Source organism: Barbus barbus (assembly GCF_936440315.1).
Source record: "Barbus barbus genome assembly, chromosome: 9".
Classification (NCBI taxonomy): Eukaryota; Metazoa; Chordata; class Actinopteri; order Cypriniformes; family Cyprinidae; genus Barbus; species Barbus barbus.
Genome location: NC_136737.1, coordinates 33,289,416 through 33,314,240, shown reverse-complemented (window position 1 = coordinate 33,314,240; position 24,825 = coordinate 33,289,416). Strand labels below are relative to the sequence as shown.

Genomic DNA, 24,825 nt, shown 5'->3' with positions numbered 1-24,825 from the left:
TAGACTACATGACTGCAAAATCATAGTTGTTTTTCTCCCAAACTGTAATTCCAGACTACAGTGTTTGAATATGATGGACAATTCATTGTATTTCAATTTCTTACGGCACGATGATGTTTTCATGCCCTATATAAAACAATAATATGAGAGTATATTGTAAAATGATGAATGCTACGAGTCTAAGTATGTTTACAACATGTTTATTATTAATAGTCTTCTCTGTTCAAAAAATTGATTTAAATAAAGTGCTAAACAATAATAATTAGTTTCTCAGATATAAAATATTTTTTATAGTACAAATTACATCCTTTTGTAGTTCACAGCATACATGAGTCTATGGCTGCAGAATCATAACAGCTGCTATAAAATCATGCATACTAGGCTGTATGACTACAAAATTATAGTTGTTTTTTTTTTGTTTTTTTCCCCCAAACTGTTGTTTTCATGCTCTATATAAAACAATAAAAGTAATATGAGAGTACATTGTAATGATGAATGCTACGAGTCTAAGTATGTTTACAACATGTTTATTATTAATAGCCTACTCTGTTCAAAAATAGATTTTAATAACGTACTAAACAATAATAATTAGTTTCTCAGATATAAAATGTATTTTTTTGTGTATGATAGTACAAAGCATGCATGAGTCTATGCTCACAAATGTTTTTGGTTGTTTGTATTTTATTGAATCAGGTACCTGAACCACAGATGAATCCTGATGACTTTCTTCAAGATGTTTTCCTCTGAGAGCGCTGTACCAACATCAGATGGTCAACTACACTGATATTCTATGGTAAAACAAGATCCTTGACTACTGATTATGTTTTTTTTCTTCTTGAATACATGGAAATAAGTAAATGTTGTTGAACAGAATCTGTTGCAGGAACGAGTCGAAGTCTGTTCACATCTCTGTGGTTAGATCAGTGTGCACAATAATGTGTATTTGACCTTCATTATGTATGCTTTGATTATACTGTGTTGTAAATAAAATACAAATAATTTAAAAACCCCATTTTTTCAGTCTCCTCACACTCTCTGTCTTACCTGCCTCAGTCACAGTCACACTGATGGCCCATTAGCAGCTTTAGGGGAGGGCCCTTTGTCTCTCAGGTGAGAATCACTTAATATTCAAGGCTATTACCACTCCCTCGCATATACGCTTCCTATCACAAAACATGTCTTTAAAAATTTAAATCAATATATTGTTTTCTGTGAATGAGTAAGCTGAATGATTTTCACATAATTGTGAAGTAAATATTCTAGCCTAGAAGACTGATTACACAAAAGTCTTATTCAGGACGATTTAGTGTGGCTTTTATGCCTTATTTCAGCTACTTTTTTTCCCCCAAAACTTACTAACCATGCATAATATTTTTTTTCTAACAAATGCAAACATGTACATCCACCTTGGTCACATATTATTGTAGCATAGTTTGTGCTGAATACAAAAAAAATACATGTTAGTCAATAGTATATTATAAGTAGCTGAAATAAGCACAAATATCAGGGCATGTCAACACATCTCAAGGGCCCCAAAATTACCTCAGACCCCAGAGGGTTAATGTTTCCTCATACAAAGAGATAGGAGCTGCTCTTGGACGCCCGAGAGGCGTTTCAAAGATGGCCGCCGAGTGACAGAGACTTGTTTTAAAGAGACTTTGGAAATAGTGCATAAGCTGCGTCTCATTTAGAAGGATGCATCCTCCAGATGGTCTCATTTACAGAAGAATCATTCACAGAAGGGAAGCTTGATTGAGCCTCAAGGGATTCTGGGAGTTTAAGTTTGAATTTTGACAGTTGGAGTTTGAATAGTCTTGGCTCATCTGAATAGTCCGTCAATGTAAGTCTATGGGATTTTTATGATTTTTAATCTTCAGTTTTATGAAAACCGTAAGTCTGATCAGTTAGAAAAGATAAAGCACACTAAGTGAGATCAGTCTGAAGATCTGCGCTGAGTTTGGAGTCTGTAGAGTTAAAGCTCTAGGAGGAGATAGAGTCAATGTTTTTAGTAAGAAAACTAATAAGTTTAAATAGCATTGAAGTAAGTTGGATTTCTCAAGACTATGTTAATGTTCTGATCTGCATTAAATCATAATTTTGACCTGGATAATTTATAAATTGAGTAAAAGACAAAATGAATGTTGTTACAGTAAACACTATAATGAGCACCAAATTCAGCTCAGAGTAGAACTGTTCATTCACAGCATCATCATCATCACTCTTACACTCGAGTACATTTATAAAATAAACTGAGAGACAGTTACTTACTTTTAATGTCAACCCAGAATTTCTTGCACAAGATCCTTCTGCTGCTGCTGATGGTCTGTAGTTTATAGAGTCCAGTGTGTTCAGATGTGATGTTGCTGATGGTCAGTGATCCAGTCTCGTCCAGCTCCAGTCTGCCTCTGAATCTCCCACCAACACCATCATATCTCTCTCTAGTGTCTCCTCTGATTTGAGCTATGAGATTGTATTGATATCCAAACATCCACAGGATCAGATCATCTCTCTGTATTTCAGTACCAGGGTTTAGAGTGACAGAACCTCCTTCTACTGATATCTCCTCCACATTTTCTGTCCCCGCAGCACACAGAAACAGAGAAAAACAAAGACAGATGTGTGTTTAGATCAAGTGAACATCAGGAACATTCAGATGCTGTTTTATCTGAAATGAAGACGCTTCGCTGTTTTCTTAAACTATATTACTGTCTCTGCTTCAGATTTGATCATTCAAAGACAAAACTATAAATGCAAGTGAGCTTTATACAGAGAGCTGATCTCAATAAACGCTTAAGGAGATACTTTCTGGAGCAGCAACAGAGCAGTGTTCATTTCAGAAGATGTTCAAACTTTAATCACAGATTTCTACAGAACAGACTCTGAATGGGGTCTGAACATTGAACTGAATTCCCTGCAGAAGAGCAGGATTATGGGTAATGACTGCCGGTGAAGATCTGTGATCATTATTATACTGAGTTGAGCTACTCACGGTTGACAGTGAGGAAATATCTCTGTTCTGAAGTCCCACCGCTGGATCTGATCTGTAGTGAATAGAGTCCAGAGTGTTCAGGTTGGCTGTTCTTGATAGTCAGAGATCCAGTCTTCTTGTCCAGCTCCAGTCTGCCTCTGAATCTCCCACCAGCAGCAGCATCATTTATAACGATCTCTCCGGTCTCTCCACTGATTTCAGCTATGCCAGTCCGCTGCCTTACCTCTCCAAACATCCACAGCATCACAGCATCTTTCTTTATTTCTTCATCAGGCTTCAGAGTGACATCTTCTCCCTCTTTCACCGTCAAAGTCACTGACAGCAGCACACAGAAACAGAGAAATGAGGAGATTATTACTGAGTCTGAAGATGAACATGTCAGTATCATTTAAAGACTGAGAGGATAGTGTGTGATTCTTCAGATAATAATCACTTCATCTTCTGATCACCTTCACCTGAACATTTATAACAATCTGCAATAATGTGCCATGTGTTAACATTAATTAAATAATTAATAAAACAGTTACAAAAGAAAAAACAATTCAGGTTTTAGTGTAAGGATCAAACTTGTTGTTAAACTGTTCATTCAGGTTAATACTAATATACATCATCATAGAGCTAAATACAAACACTTATTTACTCGTCCTTATGTTTGTTCAAATGAACGAGTAGATTTTGATCATCTTCATGCAGCTCTTGTCCATGTAACATGTTTCTAGTGTTCTTCACAAAATAACATGAAAGAAAAGAAGTCTTCTGAACTCATACAGCAGCTTTATGTGCCGTTTAACTGTTTGTTTGCTTATATTATTTCCATACTCAAACGTGTGGAGTTCACCTATGAAATACGAATTAATTAATTCTATCATGTTTGTAGCTCAAATAACGTTAGTGTTGCATTTCAGAGCAGGAAGATGATCAGTGAATAATTACTCAGATTTCTGTCTGTTCTCACACAAAGCATCACATGATTGAGAAGACTATGAATACAGTAAACCAGTCACACTTTTATAACAGATGACACTTATATAAACCAGTCTGACAGACATGGTCTCTAAAGACTGTTGTTGAACACAAAAGAGCTCCATAATGTTTATCCAGATATCTTGTTTTGTATTTGACAGAAGAAATAAAGTCATACACGTCTGCAATGACATGAAGGTGGGTAAATGACAGAAATTATATTTTAGAATAAACTATCCTCTTATAGGAATAAATACTAACACTAACTGAGCAGATATGTTGAGATATGAGCTGAATTATAACCATGAGTGTCGTTTACAGTAGAAACACTTAGGGATGCATCGATCTGATACTCAGGATCGGTATCGGCTCCGATACTGGCATATTCTGTCAGATCGGGTATCGGTCAGAAGAGACCGACCCAAATCCATATTGTGCGTGTACTACTGTGTTATTGTTAAGACCCGAAAGCACAAAAACATTAGAAAGCAGCATAGAGTCAAAGTCCTGAGTGTTCTGAAGCCCTTCCATAGTTTAATGTGAGGAACAGATGAGTATTTAAGCCATTAAACTCAAGTTCAGGTAAACTCTTCTCTCTGCCGCGTCTGTCTGTGTCACGTTTGGTTAAGACAGTCACGATGATTAAACTCTCTCCAAGAGCACACAATAACTAACATGTAAAACTGTTCAAAGAAAAGGTTATCGCATTTGGTCTCGTTCTGTCTCAGTGTCTGCACTTGCGTGGCCATTTGTTGTGAATAAATAAGGAAGGTGCCCACTGGGCAAAGTTACGTCCATTAGATGTCTTTTTATGTCTTTGTAGATGTTAAAGAGACGTCCACTGAGGAGCCAGAATGAAAGTTTTTATGATGTCTTTATGACGTGTTCTGCTCGTCTGATCTAGACGTTCAAATTAAAACTAGTTCAACTGTGTTCAGTGGACATGTTTTAACATCATTTAAGGTTCATCTAGACATCATTTATACTGTTTCTGGACCAAATAAACACTCTCAGGATGCATTAGATTTAAACTCAGGTTATTTCAATGTAATTTCCATTTGTAATGGCACAGCAACTCACTGTGTTTGTCCAAAAATCATGAAAATAAAAGAAATGGAGTTAAAATCAACTGCAAATCTCTGAAGATCTCAGTAGAGGAGGATCAAACATCTCCACAAACAGCATCAGCAGCTTCACTCATTAATAACCAGACTGACTTTATAACTGTTAGACATCTTCAGAAGATCTTATTGAGAATTATCATGAGCATTAACAGGTTTAGATGTTGGTATGTGTTTCATTTGGAGTCACCGTTGTGGTGGACAGTGTTTGCTTTAGTTGGGATCTTTAATTCTCATGTTATTTCTCAATAAGAGCTTCTGTAGACGTCTGACAGAAATAAAGTCAGTCTGACTCTGATGACCGAAGAGTGTAAAGACCATCGTCTCTACCGTGCGACTCCACCGGACAGGGACACTGGCAGAGGATATAAGTATCACTTTTTATATTTACTACTTGTTTCACTTCTGTTTCAGTTTTTATAACCATTTACTATGTTTAAGTAAGTTGTGTTATTTTAGCATGTGGCTCAGCAGCGGCGTAACTTTGCTTTGAAAAGTGGTGGGGACACCGCACAACTCGTTTTGCTATTTGTTTATTTAATAACCGAATTTACTTGGGGACTGAGTTCAGAGTTGGAAATAGTCAGCTCAGCTGCAGCGTATTCATTAATTGCACAATTGTGTGTGTGTGTGTGTGTGTATTACGATTCATTCTACTTTGAATTACTTGCATATTTTCTAATCAACATTACGTCAAGAGTCAAGACAAGCCCACAAAATTTTCCTCATCCAATCAAATAATTTAACCAATCCTGAACTACGCAAAACCTTGTGTAAAACATGAATGAGAGTTCATTTGTGTTTAAAATGGTCAAACTACCTTTATTAATTAAATAAATGAAATTGTTTTAACAAATCTTTTTTTTATGACGTTTTTATAAAAGCTCTATTTTTTCCTCCCCCACCCCACATGTAAAGGCTAGTTAACGGTAAATGTTGCTGCCTATAGCATAAATGTTAAAACATCAACAACATGTCCAAAAGAAAGTGTGGAAGTGATATCAGAAGCTTTTTAGTGAAGCAGCCACGCACAGTAAGTTACTTTGCTTAACACGAAAACATATTATATTTAACTTACGTGAATGTAGACATACTGTCGCTAATCATGTTTTCTGGCGGCCACTGGAGCGCGCTGTGATTTACTACAAAACTGAATTAAAGGACTATGAACTAAAGACTTGTGTACTTTTTGTTTTAATTGTGAAAATCCCAGTCATAACATAGAATTGTCCTGTTGCCTGAAAGTGCCTTCAATGATGGACAAATGCCAATATATTGCTTATGATTGCAAATGTAAACATTTAGATCCCAAAATGAATTATTTACTTCTTACATAACTTATTTTTTCCTATAACACTTAATCATGACTTGTAATAATAACCGTGACTTGTGAGTTTTTAACAATGCCTCAAGTGAACTCACTTCGCTGCGTGGTTGAAGAAGAACCGTCGTCCACCTTCTAGTCATCACTTGATCACTTGATGACTACAGTGAGTGATGATTTGACTTGTGGACCAGAGATATTGTCCAATTAATCTTCTAAAAAATCTCAAATAAAATATTTCAACCTTGAAACAGTATCCAAACAATACGAACATCGTAAAAAGAAAGGTACAGGATCTGTAGACTAATTATAGGGAAAGGAAACTACATATCCCATGACGCATATCGCGTATCTCGCGATAGTTTCACAACGAGACTTAATATTCATCTTTGAGGACGTTGAAAAGCGTCTGACCGGCGGAAAAATGTGTTAAATGAATGAATTAGATTATGAAGAGTGACGATTTGTAGATGGTGCTTTTCCTTTAATATATACCTTACGCAATCTATTTTTCAGTTACTTTTTAAAAGTGGTGGGGACAATATCGAGCCTGGTAAAAAGTGGTGGGGACATGTCCCACCCGTAAATTACGCCTATGTGGCTCAGTGTTATTTTTCAGGATTACTGGATTTGTTATCTATTTTAATTTCATTTCATGTCAATGCATTTGTCATTAGGGCCCAAGCCAGTAAGGCGCAGGGCCCTATTGTTCTTCTAAGGATTATTATTATTTTTTTTTTCAATCATCCGGGCACTTTTGGGGGCCTTAATGTGCTCGAAAACTCTTGAAAATTGGCACGCACATTGGAACCTGCGGCCATTAGGACGCCGCTGAGGCTGGGACCCGGGCGTGGCACAGGGGCTCTACGGCGCCCCCTGGAAAATTGTCAGAAAACACGATGTATAGCTCACACATACTTGCACGTATTCATATGAAACTCGGTACACATATAGAACTCATTGAGCTGAACAACTTCCGCACAGCATGTCTTAGGCTCCGCCCAACAGGAAGTCGGCTATTCAGGGCTGTTTAAAAAGCGCATGCTCTGGAATTTGATATACTCCTCTGAGGATTTCCATACGATTGCCACCAAACTCAACATGATCTCAAGACATTGGGGACGCTAAATTGCGAAGATATTTTTGATATGTCGAACGGTTTGCCCGTGGCGAGGCGATGAAGTTATGGCGAAAAATGAGACCCAGGAAATGCCTAATAACGTCCACATACATTGTGTGATGTAGATCAAACTTCAGTGATTTGTTCGTTGTATGATGCCGATCGGATAGATGTGACTATTATGACTGAAAGTTATAGCGCCACCAACTGGCTGCAGGAAGTGTGTCGTTTTCAAAATGCTTTGAATTCAGCATCTTATTTTTACTCGATTTGCTTCAAACTTCACCAGAATAATGTCAAAACACGGCCGATGTAAAACTGTGAAGGGAATATTGATATCTAAAATTATGTTGCCATGGCAACGTGTCAAAGTTGAAAATTCGTTTCTGGTGATTTTGAGGCAGATAACATGTTTATAAACGGGCGTGGAAGAGGCACTCTATAGCGCCACCTTTTGTCAAAAATGAGGGGGTTAGTTTTAGCTACAGACCCCAAACTCGGTACATAAATTGTTCTTATTAATCCGGACAACTTTCTAATTTACAGTCATTAGCTACGACCAACAGGAAGTCGGCATTATTTATTTTAATGTGGGTTTTTTTTAAAAACGGGCTGTAAACAAATTAATACTCCTCCAAACAGAAACACGGAAATCACACCAAACATTTTTTCTCATGATGCCAAAATACTGAAGATGCTAAATTGCGGACGGATTTAGGATATCTTGAACGATGATTTAATGGCAATTTATTAAAGTTACAGTAAAAAAGATAATTTTTATTTTTTTTTATCTTTTAAGAGCAGCTTCCAAACACTTCATAAAAAATTACATGCACAGAACAATACAGTCTGAGGATATGTGATTAATTTCATGAATTTACAATACACTATGGAGAGCAGAAAATTTAAAAACTATCAGAGAGTTATTAAACTGCTGAGTGAGAGCTCCCTGTCAGCCTGCAGCTGAGTGAGGGGTGGGGGTGGGGGTGGGGGTGGGGTGGGGTGTGAGTGACTGTGTGGATTGAGGCAGTGGGTGAGAGAGAGAAAGAGAGAGAGGGTCTGTTTTTTAAAATCTTTAAAAAATGCTTATAAATCATTAAAGATTTTGATAACACTTTATAATAAGGTCTCATTTCTTAACATTAGGAAATGCATTAATTAACGTGAACTAACAATGAAAAATATATTTTTACAGCATGTTAATTCTTCCTTGATAGTATGAACTAACAAAGAACAATTTTTTTTAAAGCATTTATTAATCTTTTTAATGTTAGAAAAATAGTCATGTTCAAAAGATAAACTTTAAAATGTAATAATATATAAACACATTTTGGAATTAATATTGATCAACATTAAATGGAATATAATTATTAATGATTATATATATATGATAGCTACAGACACCAAACTCGGTACATAAATTGTTCTAATTAATCCGGACAACTTTCTAATTTACAGTCATTAGCTACGACCAACAGGAAGTCGGCATTATTTATTTTAATGTGGGTTTTTTTAAAAAACGGGCTGTAAACAAATTAATACTCCTCCAAACAGAAACACGGAAATCACACCAAACATTTTTTCTCATGATGCCAAAATACTGAAGATGCTAAATTGCGGACCGATTTAGGATATCTTGAACGGTGATTTAATGGCAATTTATTAAAGTTACAGTAAAAAAGAACACTTTTTTTTTTTTTTTTTCTTTTAATAGCAGCTTCCAAACACTTCATAAAAAATTACATACACAGAACAATACCGTCTGAGGATATGTGATTAATTTCATGAATTTACAATACACTATGGCGAAAGGAACATTTTAAAACTTAGAGATCTCCTGTCTCTGCGCTCCTAATGTGTGCGGTAGGTGACTGACTGTGTGAGTTCAGTGAGTGTGGAGGGGGGGAGAGAGAGAGAGAGTCTGTTTAAACTTCTCAATAAAATCCTTAAAAACTGCTTATAAAGCATTAAAGGTTTTGATAACACTTTATAATTAAGTCTCATTTGTTAACAGTAGGGAATGCATTAATTAACATGAACTAACAATGAAAAATATATTTTTTACAGCATGTTAATTCTTCATTGATAGTATGAACTTACAATGAACTAACAATGAACAAAATATTTTTATTAGAAAAATAGTCATGCTCAAAAGATAAAACTTTCAAATTTAATAATATATTAACACATTTTGGAATTAATATTGATAAACATTAAATGGTATATATTTATTAATGATGTTAACTAACAACAGTTAAATAATGTTGTTTTTTAACATTGGTTAATTCACAAATAACATTAAATATTAACAATATATTTTTTACTTTATTAATTTTTGTTAGTAAATTATTAATGTTAGTTAATGGAAAAATAAATAATTAAAAAATGCTTATAAATCATTAAAAGCTTTGGTAAGTATAATAATTTCTCATTTGTTAGCATTAGTAAATGCATTAACTAACATCAACTACCAATGAAAAATATATTTTGACAGAATTTAAAGTTTTATATGTTGTTCTGTGTGTGTGTGCTTCACAGAGTTGATAGTTTGGATTAACCCTTTAATTGCCGTATCCCTTAAAACCAAACTGCCAGAGGGTTACTGTGATGTGTGTGCTCGCTGGGCACCGTTTTATCGATGCCACCGGGGTGGCGTATGCTGACGGCTTGGGCCCGTCATCGCTGCTCGCAGCTATATTTATTATTTAATTTCTTTATTTTTAAAATGTGTATAGGTATTTGTAAAGATTTAGCTTTTATTTTTGGATCTGTTTTTAGTTCTTTTTATACTACAATTGATTGCTTCTGTTGTCCTCATTTGTAAGTCGCTTTGGATAAAACCGACTATGACGAGTAATATATATATATCAATAAACTAGGGATGCACCGAATCCAGGATTCGGATTCGGATTCGGCCGAATCCTGGGCTTTTTGACGGGGTTCGGTTTCGGCCGAACCTTAGATTTATTTTCCACCGAAACCGAACCCTAGACTTGCGCTATGACGTCACACGGCCGTTGATTACGTGAAGGTGTTTACATAGGACCCGTTCGAATTTAGTAGGCTGTAAGAATCTGAAAATGGAACTCGTAAGCAAAAAAAGTTTTGTTTGGCAGTACTTTCAACCAAAAGAAGGCGATTCAAGTCGAGCTTTATGTTCAATTTGCAATGCCAATTTGTCTCGTGGTGGCAAGTAGAGCCCTGCGCGGGACTGTTTTCTTCATCCCGCGCCCGCCGAATTTCTGACCATTACCGCCCGCTCCCGCAACGTGTGTGTTACACTCCCGCCCGCTCCGAGCCGCAATATGTATGTCCACTCCCGCCCGCACCCGCAAAACTCTGAGAATTTATTCCCGCACGATAATAGAGATGCATTGATTTTGTGTCTTCTCCCGTCCCGCAGGGAAAAAAAAAAACGTATTGTATTGCTATTATTAAAGAGATTCATGTTTGTTTCTTTCCCTGACCTGCATGTATTCTGATGCACTGGTAGGGAAGATGAATATAGCCTGGGCTATCGGGGACATCTAAAACGCTTAGGCTACCGCGCGTTTCTTTAGACTTCAAGTACTTTGATTTTGTTGACAATGACATCATGTCGCTAGGTTAGCCGCCCATTCCCGCCCGCAGCAAAGTTCAAACCGCCCGCTCCCGCGAGATTTGCATTGGGTCCCGCGGGACCCGGCGGGTCCCAATCCCAATGCAGCCCTCTTGGCAAGGACCCTAAGCAGTACACAACATCGCCGATGTTAAAACTAAGGATGCGAGTAGGATTCGGTATTCGGTTTCGGATTCGGCCGAATCTTAAACTGTGGATTCGGTATTCGGCCGAACCCCAAAAATCTGGATTCGGTGCATCCCTACAATAAACTAATCGCACAGATTTAATAAGCTACGCATCAATATCTGTTTCCTTTGTGCTCTGAACTTCTCTGTGGAGCTGCGCGCTGTGACTCCGTGCTGCTTCAAGAGCATCATTCTGCGCACGGGATGTGCATAAGCACTTTTAGTATTGGAGCTTGAAAGATTATTTATAGCGTTTCTTGTTCTGTCCTATCAAGGCTATTAATAATCTAATGTATAGCACTGTAATGGAGGCAGCGACATATATGATTGTATATATATATGATAGATGGGACTCCTCTATCATGTTGCTGCCTTCATCACTGTGCTATAGCCTACATTTAAAAGAAATGTCTTTTAATTTTGTAGTTTATATTTCTAAAACACATTTACTTGTTTTCATTAATGTATTTTACAACAATACAAAGAGCAATGTGTAACATTTGACCAGATATAGTCCTACACTTATTCACTTTTATTTGTTCCTCACTAAATAATGTTATCACTAAATGTTTAGATTTTATTAAATTGTGCACTCATGATTTTTCTAGAATAACTTTTGCTGCTAAATTATCCACTAACTTAGTTTATAATAATATGTGTGTCTGGTCACCTGGTCTCTTCATGTGTTTTCTCTAATCAGATATCTGTCTGATTTGTTAAATCGTTTCCATTTACACTTGGTCACATAAATGTGTTTTCACAAAACAGATATAAATCTGGGCCCGTATTCACAAAACATCTTCAGGCTAAAAGTAGCTCATAACTCGATGATTTAGGAGAAAATCTTAAAAATAGTGGGTGTGTCAGTCCTAATTTTACAAAGTTCACGTCAACGAAATCAAAAGATAAGCGCTGCATTTGATTAATTATCAGCTAATTTCAAGATCAAAGACTGCAACAGGAGAGAGCGCAGCATCAGCACTGGAATCAGCAGCGGCTCTGGGGCGCCGACCTCCCTGCCAGTTTTTATTATTATTATTTAATAATAAGAAGTTTTTAATAACCTCTCATTTTGAAAACTGATCTGTGTTAATGACATGCTATTAATGGTTTTAGTTTAGAATGTGTTTAGAACTCTCCAGAATGATATTTGCATTCACTTCATGTTGGTGTAGTAGTAGCCAATAGGCTGTCTTCCCTGGGCGCCAGTTCGCTCAGCCCTACAGTGCTGGAATTTAAGCCAATGGTTCCCCTGTTGCTACGCAAAAAAAAAATATTTTGCCAATCATCGTCGTCGAATTTTATGGTTTGGGGGCTCTGAAAATATCGCCCCTAGTACCAAGATTAGAGCAGTGCACCTGCTGCGCGGGACATTACCTCAGAGGAGCGCGAGTGCAGTATGGCAGCGCCGGCGACGTCCAGTAGCATTAATGTAAATAACAAAAAAGAAAGAATTCTTAATTCAGATATTTCTGTTTAAAAACATTTTTTGTAAATTTTACTCATTTTAAATGGTTAACTTTTAAGGAATTAATTAGATTAATTATTACTCAATTCTAATTTGTTAAATGTATTTAATAATATTGCTTGTAATCTGTTGGCACAGTTTTGAGTGAATATAGCGTATTGATTTTTATGCTGTCATTCTCTTACTCACTCAGTCTCTCTCTCTCACTCACAGTCACACGTTTCACACACATTTGCCATTAAAATAGTGATCTCAATAGGAATGTAACTTTATGTTTGCTTTGCTTTTTTTGTTTCTGAGTTCTGAGCTGGATTACTGTGTTTCATACTAGTTAAAATGTTAAAATAATTTTTCTTCTCATACTTGGTGTTCTTCAAGAATGTTGTCCCACCCTTTCTTTGAGAGCCTTCTCTCTTTCTCTAGTATCAACACAGACTGTTATCCATTATCCAATTTGTCTACAGTGAACTTTAAAGATATGTAGTCTACAGCTGGGGATTGATTAAAGAACTAGATTGTTGTATTTCCTATAATAATTTATCGTTATGCGTTTGCACTTTTTCTATCTGGACACGGAGCATAATAAACATGCAACTTGTTCATTATCATTACCTGTGAAACTGTTGATTTCTACATGGCAGTTCAAATAATATTGTCTTTTTAGACCATTGGTATTGACTGGTTTGAGTTATTTTATTGGTATAAGCAAGGGACATGGGTGGCCTAAAATGCACCTGAATGCAGGAAATCACATCTATGAAATAAAAGATTTTATGTGGGAGGAGCCCCCAGACCCCCAGAGGAGCCCCCCCCCCCCGCACAAACAGCCCCACCTCAAAGATTTTTCACCAGCCGCCACTGACTGGAAAGATAGGTTAGTCTCACTACTTTTAATGAAGATGATTGTGTGTTGAGCGTCTGCGGCTTACTTTGTTTCATTCACAGCAGTTTGTGTGTCGGCTTGCTGAAGAGATACTCAGCTACTCATCCACACTGATGCTCGTTACATTAGCGCTATCATATCTGACTATAACATGCCATATAAACACTCTCACAGGTTTATTATTTTAACATTTAAGGGAGGAGTAAAATGTACATATTAAGTTTATGTTGCTGTTGAGTTTCCGGTTTGCCCTTTTTTGGTCATTTTCCTGTGTTCCCTGATTTAGTTTATTAGTTTCCACCTGTGTTCGTTAATCATCTCGTTTATTCCTTTGTTTCCTGATCTTTATAAGCCATCAGTTTCGTTGTGTTCTTTGTCCTGTCTTAATGTAATGTTATTTTAATGCAATACGTGAGTTGATGATTATTAAAACCCCTTTACATTTACTCTCTCTTCGTGCGCCTTTTTTCCTACAACCACGACGCGTGACACATATGTGGTTTCACCAACCAGATGCATTTATATGTGGTTTCACCAACCAGATGCATTTACACTCGTCCAGTTTCATCTGGAATGCGGCCCAGACCACCTCCTGAAGGGATTTATATCACAAAACACATGAAGTGACCAGGTGTAAACAGCCTCTATATATGGTTTCTTGTTATTTTTCATTGAAATGAAGTCTAGTAGATTGTGTTTAACACACAAAAGAGTGACACAGAAGTATAGAAATTCTACATTGATAAATAAAAATAACTGTGCTTGGCTCGGATCGGAACTGGCCGATACTCTGGATCGGATCAGAAAAGTGGCATTGTTGCATCCCCACAAACACTCTCTCCAGATCATTTTCTTGGTTTTGAGTTTTGAGTTCTGAGTTAATAGTCTATATGTTTAAATGATCAAGATGAATGAAGCCACACACAAACAGACATAATCAAAGACAGATCTTAAATTCAGCATTTCAAAGAGACTGAGATTCAGTAGTTATTAATGTAATTCAGCTCAATATTAGAAAATCACACATTTCATTAATTATTGCATCAATTATTAAATCATATTTAAACTCTGCTGAACAACAGTAAAGCTGAATGTTTTTGTCTTGCTGTATCAACTGTAATACTTACAGGTTTGTTTTCGTAGTTGTTTTAGTAGTTCAGCGATCTTGCGGCGATGGTAAATCACACCAGCAACAGCAGCAGCAGCAGCTAGAACACCAACTACAACACCAATCCCTGCTACAGCACCTGGAGACAGACCTGGTCCTGTAATGAGAGAGAGAGACAGTCATTACTGTGAACGTGTGTCTGAGCTATCATTTTTACAACACAACAGTTTATTTATTTCCTTCTAACAGTGGAAGCAACAAGCCTACTCCTTTTAGTCATGAAGATAATGGGAATTGTAAAGGTTTGCGTTTATTCGTGTACATTCACAATAAAAACAAATCTATGCACTTTTGTAAAATAAGCCTAAAAACAATAGGATGCCACTTTCTGTCGTCTAGTTTCCTTTCGCGCATCACAAAAATGAACCGAAACTCTGCATAAGCTACTTGTTGCACAGTTTATTATTTAAGTGAGCACATATTTCTCGTATAGGCCTATTTATTGGTTATAATATATAGCTTATAATATATATGCTGTGTGATGTGATAGCTATGATGACCGTGTGAATCCTCATGTTCTGATGCTTGCTGCTTTTTGCACATGGAAAATTAATCTCGGAAAACAAATGCTAGTATTTTTAATGGGTCACAGACACTTTTTCTTTCTAATTTAATCCAATTTTATTTATTTTTATTTAAAAGGATGGTTTGAATTGTCATAATGATTCCATTAATGTAATATCATCTGTTCACAACTGATGAGCAATAATCATCTCAAAAAGCTTGAGTTCCTCACCACTGACAGTAACAGCCAATCAAAAGGTTTTCATCTGTCATTTCTTTCAAGACACAAGTGAATATCATGAAAGTGTCTTTGTTTGGATTGTTGACTGATATTCAGCTGATGCTGAACTGTGAAGAAAGTCCTATTAAACAAATACCACTGTAATGATTAAATACTGGGGGGAAGAACTATATCAGCTCAGGCTTTTAGTGATGAACACTTATCATATGATCCTCAACAGTGGTGACATTAATTATTCATACAGCAGTGCCTGATGGGAGTTTTTACAATGGTGTTACCCAGCATGCATTGCAGCATGAAGCATTTTGTTGATTGTCACCATTGTTGACATGTTGATTCTTGATGTCTTTGTGTGGCTGATTTAATCAAAGGTTTGAAGATCTATATGCATTATGTACAGTAGATTTAAAATGAATTAATTATGACTATTAGAGAAACATTTTCCTTCTATGCTGTAAATTCACAGGGTTGATTGTTCATACCTAAACATGTAAATTATATAAAAAGTTGTTTTGGATGTAATCAGGGCAGCGCCTGATGATTATTTAGTCTTATAAAATCAGCTGTTCACTGTCCAGCACTGATCTCTCTGCTTCACAACACCACATGCATTGCTAAAGAGATCTAATGGTGTTTTTCCACTGCGTGGTACGACTCGGCTCGGCTCGGCTTGTGCTTCCACTGCAGCTTAGCACTGCTTTAGCGTGGGTGGGATTATTCACATGTCTGTTTATTAATAGCGTGATTATTCACGTGTTATAGTTGCGCCGCCTCTAATGCTGTGACTCCTGAAAAACTTTTTAATTCAGTGTCGTTCATCACGCTCTCGCTGGATCCGCTCCTCGGCTATCAAAGAGAGGATCGTCTGTACTTCCTCAACAGACAACGAAACAGCCATTTTTTGGTTGTTTAAAGAAAGGTGCGCTCATTCAAAACAGTTCAATCCTTCGCTGGTTGTCCTGACATAAATCTAGCAGGTTTGTTCAGTAACAACCGTTCGTGAATGAGAAGAACCAGTTGTTAAATGATATGGTGAGCTCGGCTCGTGTAGTTTGGCATATTTGCAGCAAAGAAAGAAATTTACACTTTACTATTGTAATGAAACTGACCCACTACTGTGTTTTAGACAGTCTTGTAGTATTTTTTGCACTTTGAACAATTATCTCAAAATCTCTCTTGTTACTCGTTCAGTACTCCGTACAGTAAACTGTAAGTAAATTGTTAATAAAAACAGTTAAATGGTTTAAAGTGCTAAATATACCACTAAACTAAGTCTAAAACACAGTAGTGGGTCAGTTTTCATTACAATGGTAAAGTATAAATTTCTTTCTTTGCTGCAGATATGCCAAACTACATGAGCCGAGCTCTACCTGTGCGCCATCGTTATCCTTCAACAACTGGTTGTTACGTTCACAAATGAGAATGGTAAATAATAGCTGTCAATCACCCAATCTAAAATCTGCATTCAATTTAAGAATGTAAAGATGATATCTGTTAATATATAATTTGTAGTTGTGGTGCTCATTCATTTTTGGTGGGTGCTCCTAAATTTTTAAAGCTGGGAGCACCAGTGCTATCAAGTAAAAAAGTTGATTTCGAGCCCTGCAAATGTAACACATTTTTAATAGTTCCTCATACAAATTGATTTTTGACATTTGACTAAAGACCCCTTTTTTGAGAAACCGGAGCAAAATGTTTCACACTTGTTTAAATTCTCATCATGTTTGTTATTTTGATTAGTGATCACGCGAATATAGTCTGATGTAATGACCCAAATAACCACTTTACAACTATAACAGAATAAAATAATGTTCCTAAACCATAAATATTATCCTTTAGATGTCATGTCAAACCTTTTTTTTCTTTCAAGATATTGAAACAATACAGTGTTTTCAATATCTTTTTCACAGACCTGCTAAAGTCTATTCACTAACTGAGGCTGAGACCGTATCGGATCTTCACTCAGGTTATAGCGTCGTGGCTGCATCACCACCTCGGGTGTTTTCCTAATAATTCAACGGACCGAAGTCAATTATTCCACTTATATTACAGTTACCACACCTCAACACATTGATCAGATGATATATTTCAAGGGATTTGTCCGGTTTTTCTACTTAAATCGCTATTGTGAGGAGGATTATTTCTTCTGCATCTCATCCATCGCCTCTGTTGCTAATTCAAAAACATAATTTTAGACGTAGTAAAGTAGTAACAATGGATGCTTGAGCCGTTGATAGCAGACAAATGCAGCTAATAACCAAGTTATGAGAGAGAGAAAGAGAGAGATTGAGATTAGTCTCTGAGTCTGTTTCTCATCACTGTTCGGCAGCAGCTACTAGTGAAACTTTAAGTTCATTTTCCTCACAAACAGTGCCGTTGTTACCTCGCTTGGCTTGTGAGAAATGTCATGTACTTTTAAGTTGCTAAGCTATTTACTGGCAGTCCTCAGAGCGGCGCTAACAACATTAGCACGTATGTTTTCATGTGTGTAAACTGTGTGTGGATGTAAGGGAGGGAGAGCGGGAGAATTAGAGTAGTCTATGTGCTTTACGTACATAATAAAATATAATTTTGTGGCAAAACATGGAAATGATCTGTCGATTTGATCCCATTGCTTACTATATTTATGTATTTGGCCAGTGTCTTGTTGGTTTTGGTTATTGTGCTGTTATAGTGATGTTGCATTCATGAGCGAATCGTTCTTTTTGAACGAATCTTTAAGTGAACGAATCGTTCTCGTTCAGGTAATCCATTGACTCATATTTCTCGCTCACTGAAATTCCTCCCTTCAGAGCATCGTGGTGCTGTTAGCTCTGCAGGCTGTTTCATCAAAGACTGACTAACCTCGAGCCACTGCACAGTAACCTCCCCAGAGTAAAATTAACTCTATTCAGAGAACATTTGGTCCCACTCTAAATAGAGTTAAAGTAACACTGAAGCAGAGTTAAAGTTAATGAGATGACACATTAAATCTCTGAAGATCTGATTAAACAACTCCACAAACAGCATCAGCAGCTCCACTCATTACTAACCAGACTGAGTTTATTGTATGTCTACAGAAACTGTAATTGAGAATTAACAGAGATTTAGATGTTTTTTTAAGAAAAAAACAAAACACACATGATGCCACCATAATGGTGGTCAGTGCTTACTTTAGTTGGGCGCTGAACCCTTTTAATAATAATTAAAATTGCTTGCTTCTAAGCAGTTGCTGTATTGTTTCACAGCAAACATTTTTGCATTACTGAACTAGAAGCTTGAAGCAGCAGATTAACTTGTGCTTTCTGCTTATAAATCATTTGAAGGAACATCATGAAGTGGTCTTTCTTTGGTTTATTGACTGACATTCACCTGCTACAGAACTGCAACAACACTGATCTCTCTGCTTTACAACAGCACATGCATTGCTACAGAGAGATCTAACACAGGAGTCAAGGGTCAAGAGATCAACTAAAGCAAACACTGACTTCCATGATGGTGACATCATTTTAACCAATAAAACATCAACATCTGATCCTCTGTGATTCTCAGTAACATCTTATGTAGACCTCTAACAGATATAAACTCAGTCTGGTTAGTAATGAGTGAAGCTGCTGATGCTGTTTGTGGAGTTGTTTAATCAGATCTTCAGAGATTTAATGTTTTATTTTATTTCAGTTGATTTCATCTGTGGCTGAAGTCAGTTGTAGTTCTTATGTTTCTCTTTTCTTCAGTGATTCTGCTCGTTAACAGCAGGTGTTCATCACTAATGCTCAAGCATCATTTAATTAGTCACTTAATTATCTCATGAACTTTAACTCTGCTTCAGTGTTAATTTAACTCTATTTAGAGTGGGACCAAATACACTCTGAATAGAGTTAATTTTACTCTGGGGAGTTTACTGTGTAGTCACTGCTTTCAGCTGTCAGGTGAGAGGGAGTTAACTACCACAGGAAATGCAAAGAGACAGGGGTAGCTGCAGCTTGGAGTAATGGGCGTGTAGAAAGGTTTCTCATTGGTGAAAGGAGTTTCCTCCCGGCTACTGCGATGGCCAATCAGTAGTAACCATACTTATATACGTCCTTTCCTTTTGCTAAAAAAAATCCTTTAGACTGAAAGAATATGGCGGAGGTAATGCATGTATACCAGGGGTAGACAATAAGGGAAATTTGCCACTGGCCCTCTGGCCCACGATTCACGATTTTATCACGATTTTATGTCATGTTGGTTTTACAAGTTTATCACGATTCTTTGTCATGTTGGTTTTACAAGTTGTCTGAGCATTACAGCCAAACTAGAAAGACAAAGCCTTTCAAGGTAACAAAAAAAAAAAAGACATGGCAGATATTTAGGCCAAAGTGGGAGAAGATAAAAATCTGTCATCATTTTATCTTTCTTATTAAAAAATAAGAACAAAGATACACATTACAAATACACATAATATACAAATAAAACAAACAGTGCTTTATTTCCAGGTACAATAGGTGTATTTAACAGAGCATTCAATGAAATTGAATGAACAAATATAAAAATAAAACACTAGATTCCTAAAGCAACTGTATTAAAGTTTTTCAGTCAAGAATAGTGAGTGATTCTCTTTGCGTTTTGTTGTTTTGTTAACGTTAAATGAATATTTCCCCCAAAAATAAATATTCTGTCATCTGTCTGTCAATTCTGTCATAATGTTGTATTTTTATACCATCATTTACTCAAAAGTTGTTTTAAACCTGAATGAGTTTCTTTCTTCTGCTGAACATAAATGCTATTTTGAAGGAGGTGGAAAACCAAACAGTTGCTGGTCCTCAGTGACTTCCACAGGATTGTTCTTTCTATCAAAGTCAATGTAGACCAGCAACTGTTTGGCTACCCTCATTCTTCAAAATATCTTATTTTGGGTTCAGCACAAGAAATTAATAGAGGTTTGGGACAACATTAGAGTGAGTAAATAATGACAGAAATAAAATTTTAGGGTGAACTATCCATTTAATGACAGTCGACAGCATGTTTAGTGTCCTGTCCCTTTAAGAGCTGCACGCATCTAATATACAGACACGCATCTGTTTCTCTCTTAACTATTTACTTTCATTTTAGAGAGAACCAACTGAGTCTGTATGTAAACCTTGTGTGTTTTGACAGTATTAGCGCAAAAGATAAGTTAGTTGAGTAATCAGGCGCTGTTAGACAGGGTTTTTAGTGCGCGTGCTTCAGGTGTATGCGATCAGAAAAAGGGCACCTCAGACCAGCGCGTGAATTAAACATTTAACCAGCAAGGCTTGTATGCAAATAATGTACTTCTGCGATCGTGAATAAGTGCAGTGTCCTGTCAGAGTAACTCTACTGCTGTATGTGGTGTTGTACAGTATATAGAGACGGAGGCCAGAACTGTATTTGATATAATGTGTGCTGCAGCACGATACTACCATATTTCTTCAAAAGCAGATCGTGGAGACATTTTTATCGTCCACGATCAAAAATAGTTTTATCGCACAAGCCCCTAAGCCCAGCCAATTCCAGCGGTCTCGCCACTGGGGCTGAAACTTTCTCTGCCTTTTCTTTTCGTATTCCCTTTCGCTTTCCCTCAATTCCTCTGGTGATTTTCTCTTCCTTGCCTTCTCTTTTTTACCCGGCGTTTGGCCGGGTGATGGGGGTTTCAGAAACCTAGCTTAATAGTAGCTATAGGTAGGTGCTGAGCAGCAGTGTGCAGTTTGCGCGCGTAACCGCGGGAGCGAGCAAGGCGGTGCAGACGGAGCGCATAAACCGCTGCATCTGTAAGGCTGTCGGGATCACGTAACGTGTTAGCGGTGGTTACCGAGACGATTTAACAGAAATCAAAACACAGAACCACAGGTAATTAATGTGAAATTAGACTTTTTTTAATCGAGGCATTATTTTTACTGGCCCCACCGGGCTAGTGGTTGGAGCGATCTGGTGGCCCTGACGGTTTTAAAAGCACGTCCGGGCCACCGGGCCAATTATATTGTCGACCCCAGTATACCATATCATAATTTGTTGTTTTCTTTGCGTTAGATCTTTCAGCTTTGGTAATTATTTAATTTTTATCGACAGACACATATTACAGTGAGACGAAGCAATGACTGCGTTTGCATTGAAGACTTCAGAGTCGGCAATTTATATCGATGTCCGTTTTGTGCAATCAGAGTTTTTAGACCTGAAATACACAAGATACATAGTCATTTGCAAAGCCACAGACTTCGTGTGGTTCGTCATGAACGTAAGTATAAGTTCAGTTGTGATATGCATGCCTGTTACCTTACAGATAACTTAAGGTTATAGATAATAATGTGAACGGTGATGTTACATATCATAATTGGAAACTTATGTCAAACATGTTTTGCTTTATATGAATTTTCCTATTTTAAATGTTTTTTTTTGTTTATTATTCTTATAGATTTGATCATCTTTGACTGCCACTTGGAATGCAGAAAAAGCAAGCGCTTTCACTGCTTCCACTGCTTGCTAACTTTTTACCATTTCTTGATTTGCTTGCAAACCTAATCCAGGAGATTCCAATGCAGCATTTCTCCAATAATTCTGGAGTCTTTGTGCTCATGGTGAGTTTGGACAGTAACATCAGTTTAATTTAGAAACCAAATAAAAAAAGGCCTAAACAAGTAGCCTTTGAATTTCAGTATGGCCTGTACATTTCTCTGGGGGTGGCTGTTATACCAGTGCGTTGAGATGTAAACGAACAAATAAATAATACTAAGAAGTTATATCTGGATTATTATTTAATGGATGGATGACAACAACATATTGCACATAGACATGACGGATAGAAATGAAACCTTAACAGGTTATGGGCCCAGGCGTGCCAATGCTACAGGAAGAAGATGGCAGAGGCTAGTTTTCGACGGAGACGAAAACAACTACGAACTATGGGAAGTAAAATTTCTTGGTCATCTGAGAATAATGGGTTTAAAAGAAACAATACTGTCTACCGGGGATATAGACGAGGAAACAAATGAGGAGTGCTACGCCGAACTAATTCAATTTCTCGATGATAAAAGCTTGTCACTGGTGATGCGAGAGGCGACTGATGATGGCAGGAAAGCTCTGCAAATACTTCAAAATCACTACGCTAGTCAGGGAAAGCCTAGAATTATCGCCCTATACACTGAACTAACTTCGTTAAAGAAGGAATCTGATGAGACGATAACAGACTACATTATCCGAGCTGAGAAAGCGGTGACTTCGCTAAGAAACGCAAAAGAAGAAATAAGTGACGGTCTGATAATAGCTATGATCCTAAAGGGCCTGCCAGAGTCCTACAAACCTTTCGCTATCCATACTACACAGAGTAGTGAAGAATTGACTTTTACCCAGTTCAAAAGCAAACTAAGAAGCTATGAAGAGACAGAAAAATTTGATGATAAATCCAAATCTGACAATGTGATGAAAGTGCACATAGCATCCGTGACCTGCTACGGATGTGGAAACCGCGGTCATATTGCACGCGATTGCCGCCAAAAAGGCGTACCCAAGTGGTGCAACTACCATAGAAGTTCAACACACAGTGATGAGACATGCCGCCGAAGAAAGGACGGACACAAAGATGAAGCAAAACAGGATGCAGAAAAACAAGAGGAGCATGAGAAAGAACAAACATTTGTGTTCAAAGTCAGTCAAACATTTCTTCCAGACAATATTACGAAAAATGGACTAATGGTAGACTGTGGAGCAACATCCCACATCTTAACAGAGAAAAACGATTTCACGAAATTTGACGAGAGTTTCGACCCAAAATCACACTATATGGAGCTAGCGGATGGAACCAGGATGAACAACGTGGCATTAAAGCGGGGCGACGCAGAGGTGCTACTGCTGGACGTGGAAGGGAAATGCGTCAGGATCACTCTAAAGAAGGCCTTGTTCATACCATCATACCCACAGAGCATCATCTCCGTTCAAGCTGCTACAACAGATGGAGCCAAGGTGATCTTCCTGGAAGGACAGAATGAGCTGATAAGCAAGGATGGAGCTGTGTTCCGCATAGAAGAGCACGAGAGACTGTACTATCTGAAAACGGGAAATAACAACAAACAATGTGTTGATGCATCAGTTACTGATATGATGTCCAGGGACAAAGTGAGTCTAACTTGTGATGTTAAAACATGGCATGAGATCATGGGACATTGTAATGTTAGTGATGTGTTGAAATTACCTGAAGTGGTTGAAGGTATGAAAATCACAGGTAATACCAAATTAGACTGTAATGTTTGTACTGAGGGAAAGTTCATCAACAACAGAAATAGGAAAACTGACACAAAAGCTGGTGAGGCCCTAGAGTTGGTACACACTGACTTAGCAGGTCCCATTGAACCAACTTCTCAAGATGGATATAAGTATGCAGTTTCATTCACAGATGATTTTTCAGGGGCAGTATCTGTTTACTTCCTTAAGAACAAGAGTGACACTACTCTAGCGACAGAGAAGTTCCTTGCAGACAGTGCACCATACGGTAGAGTCAACTGCATAAGATCAGACAATGGCACAGAATACACAAGCAATGCATTTCAGTCACTTTTACGAGAAAAGGGTATAAGACATGATACGTCATCTCCCTACTCTCCCCATCAAAATGGTACAGCTGAGAGACAATGGCGAACCATCTTTGAAATGGGAAGGTGTCTGCTAATAGAGAAGGGATTACCAAAAGTTCTGTGGCCTTATGCTGTCCAAACTGCAACTCACATCCGAAACAGATGCTATAATGACAGAATTAAGAATACTCCATACTTCACGTTGACAGGAAGAAAGCCAGACCTTTCTAAAATGTGGGTTTTTGGATCAGAATGCTATGCGTACAAACACAATCATAAGAAATTGGATCCCAGATGTGAGAAGGGAATATTTGTGGGGTATAGTAAAAATAGCCCAGCTTATCTGGTATACAATCCACAGACAGAAAAGGTGTCAAAACATAGACTGGTGAAATTCATTAGGAAGAGCAGTGCTGAACAGCAGACACAAACCGATGAAGATTACTTAGAAATACAATACAGAGACAGGACACAGGATAGTGGGAACAGTGGTGATGCCCCACAAAGTGAGGAAAGCACAGAGAACAGGGTCCTAGATGGAAACATGGAAAGTATTGATACAGACAATACAGAGGTGTCAGAACATGATGGAACTACAGAAAAAGTAGACACAGAAGACAACAAAGACAGTACAGGTCCAACAGCCACGGCTAGTCAAAAACATTGCCACTCAAAAAGAGAAAAGAGAGCCCCAAAGTATTTACAAGATTATCTGACA

General features: G+C 37.4%; 1 protein-coding gene across 2 annotated transcripts in view; it reads right to left on the bottom strand.

Annotated features, from left to right (window-relative positions):
• LOC306875136 (uncharacterized protein) overlaps positions 1-24,825 on the bottom strand; it is a 47,763-nt gene that overhangs the window by 13,313 nt on the left and 9,625 nt on the right. For both annotated transcript variants that reach the window (XM_079425563.1, XM_079425564.1), the window contains exons 4-6: positions 14,782-14,919; positions 2,990-3,304; positions 2,269-2,574 (exon numbers count right to left, since the gene is read on the bottom strand). In XM_079425563.1, the coding sequence (XP_079281689.1) occupies positions 2,269-2,574; positions 2,990-3,304; positions 14,782-14,919 (759 nt within the window). The remainder of the gene's footprint in view (positions 1-2,268; positions 2,575-2,989; positions 3,305-14,781; positions 14,920-24,825) is intronic.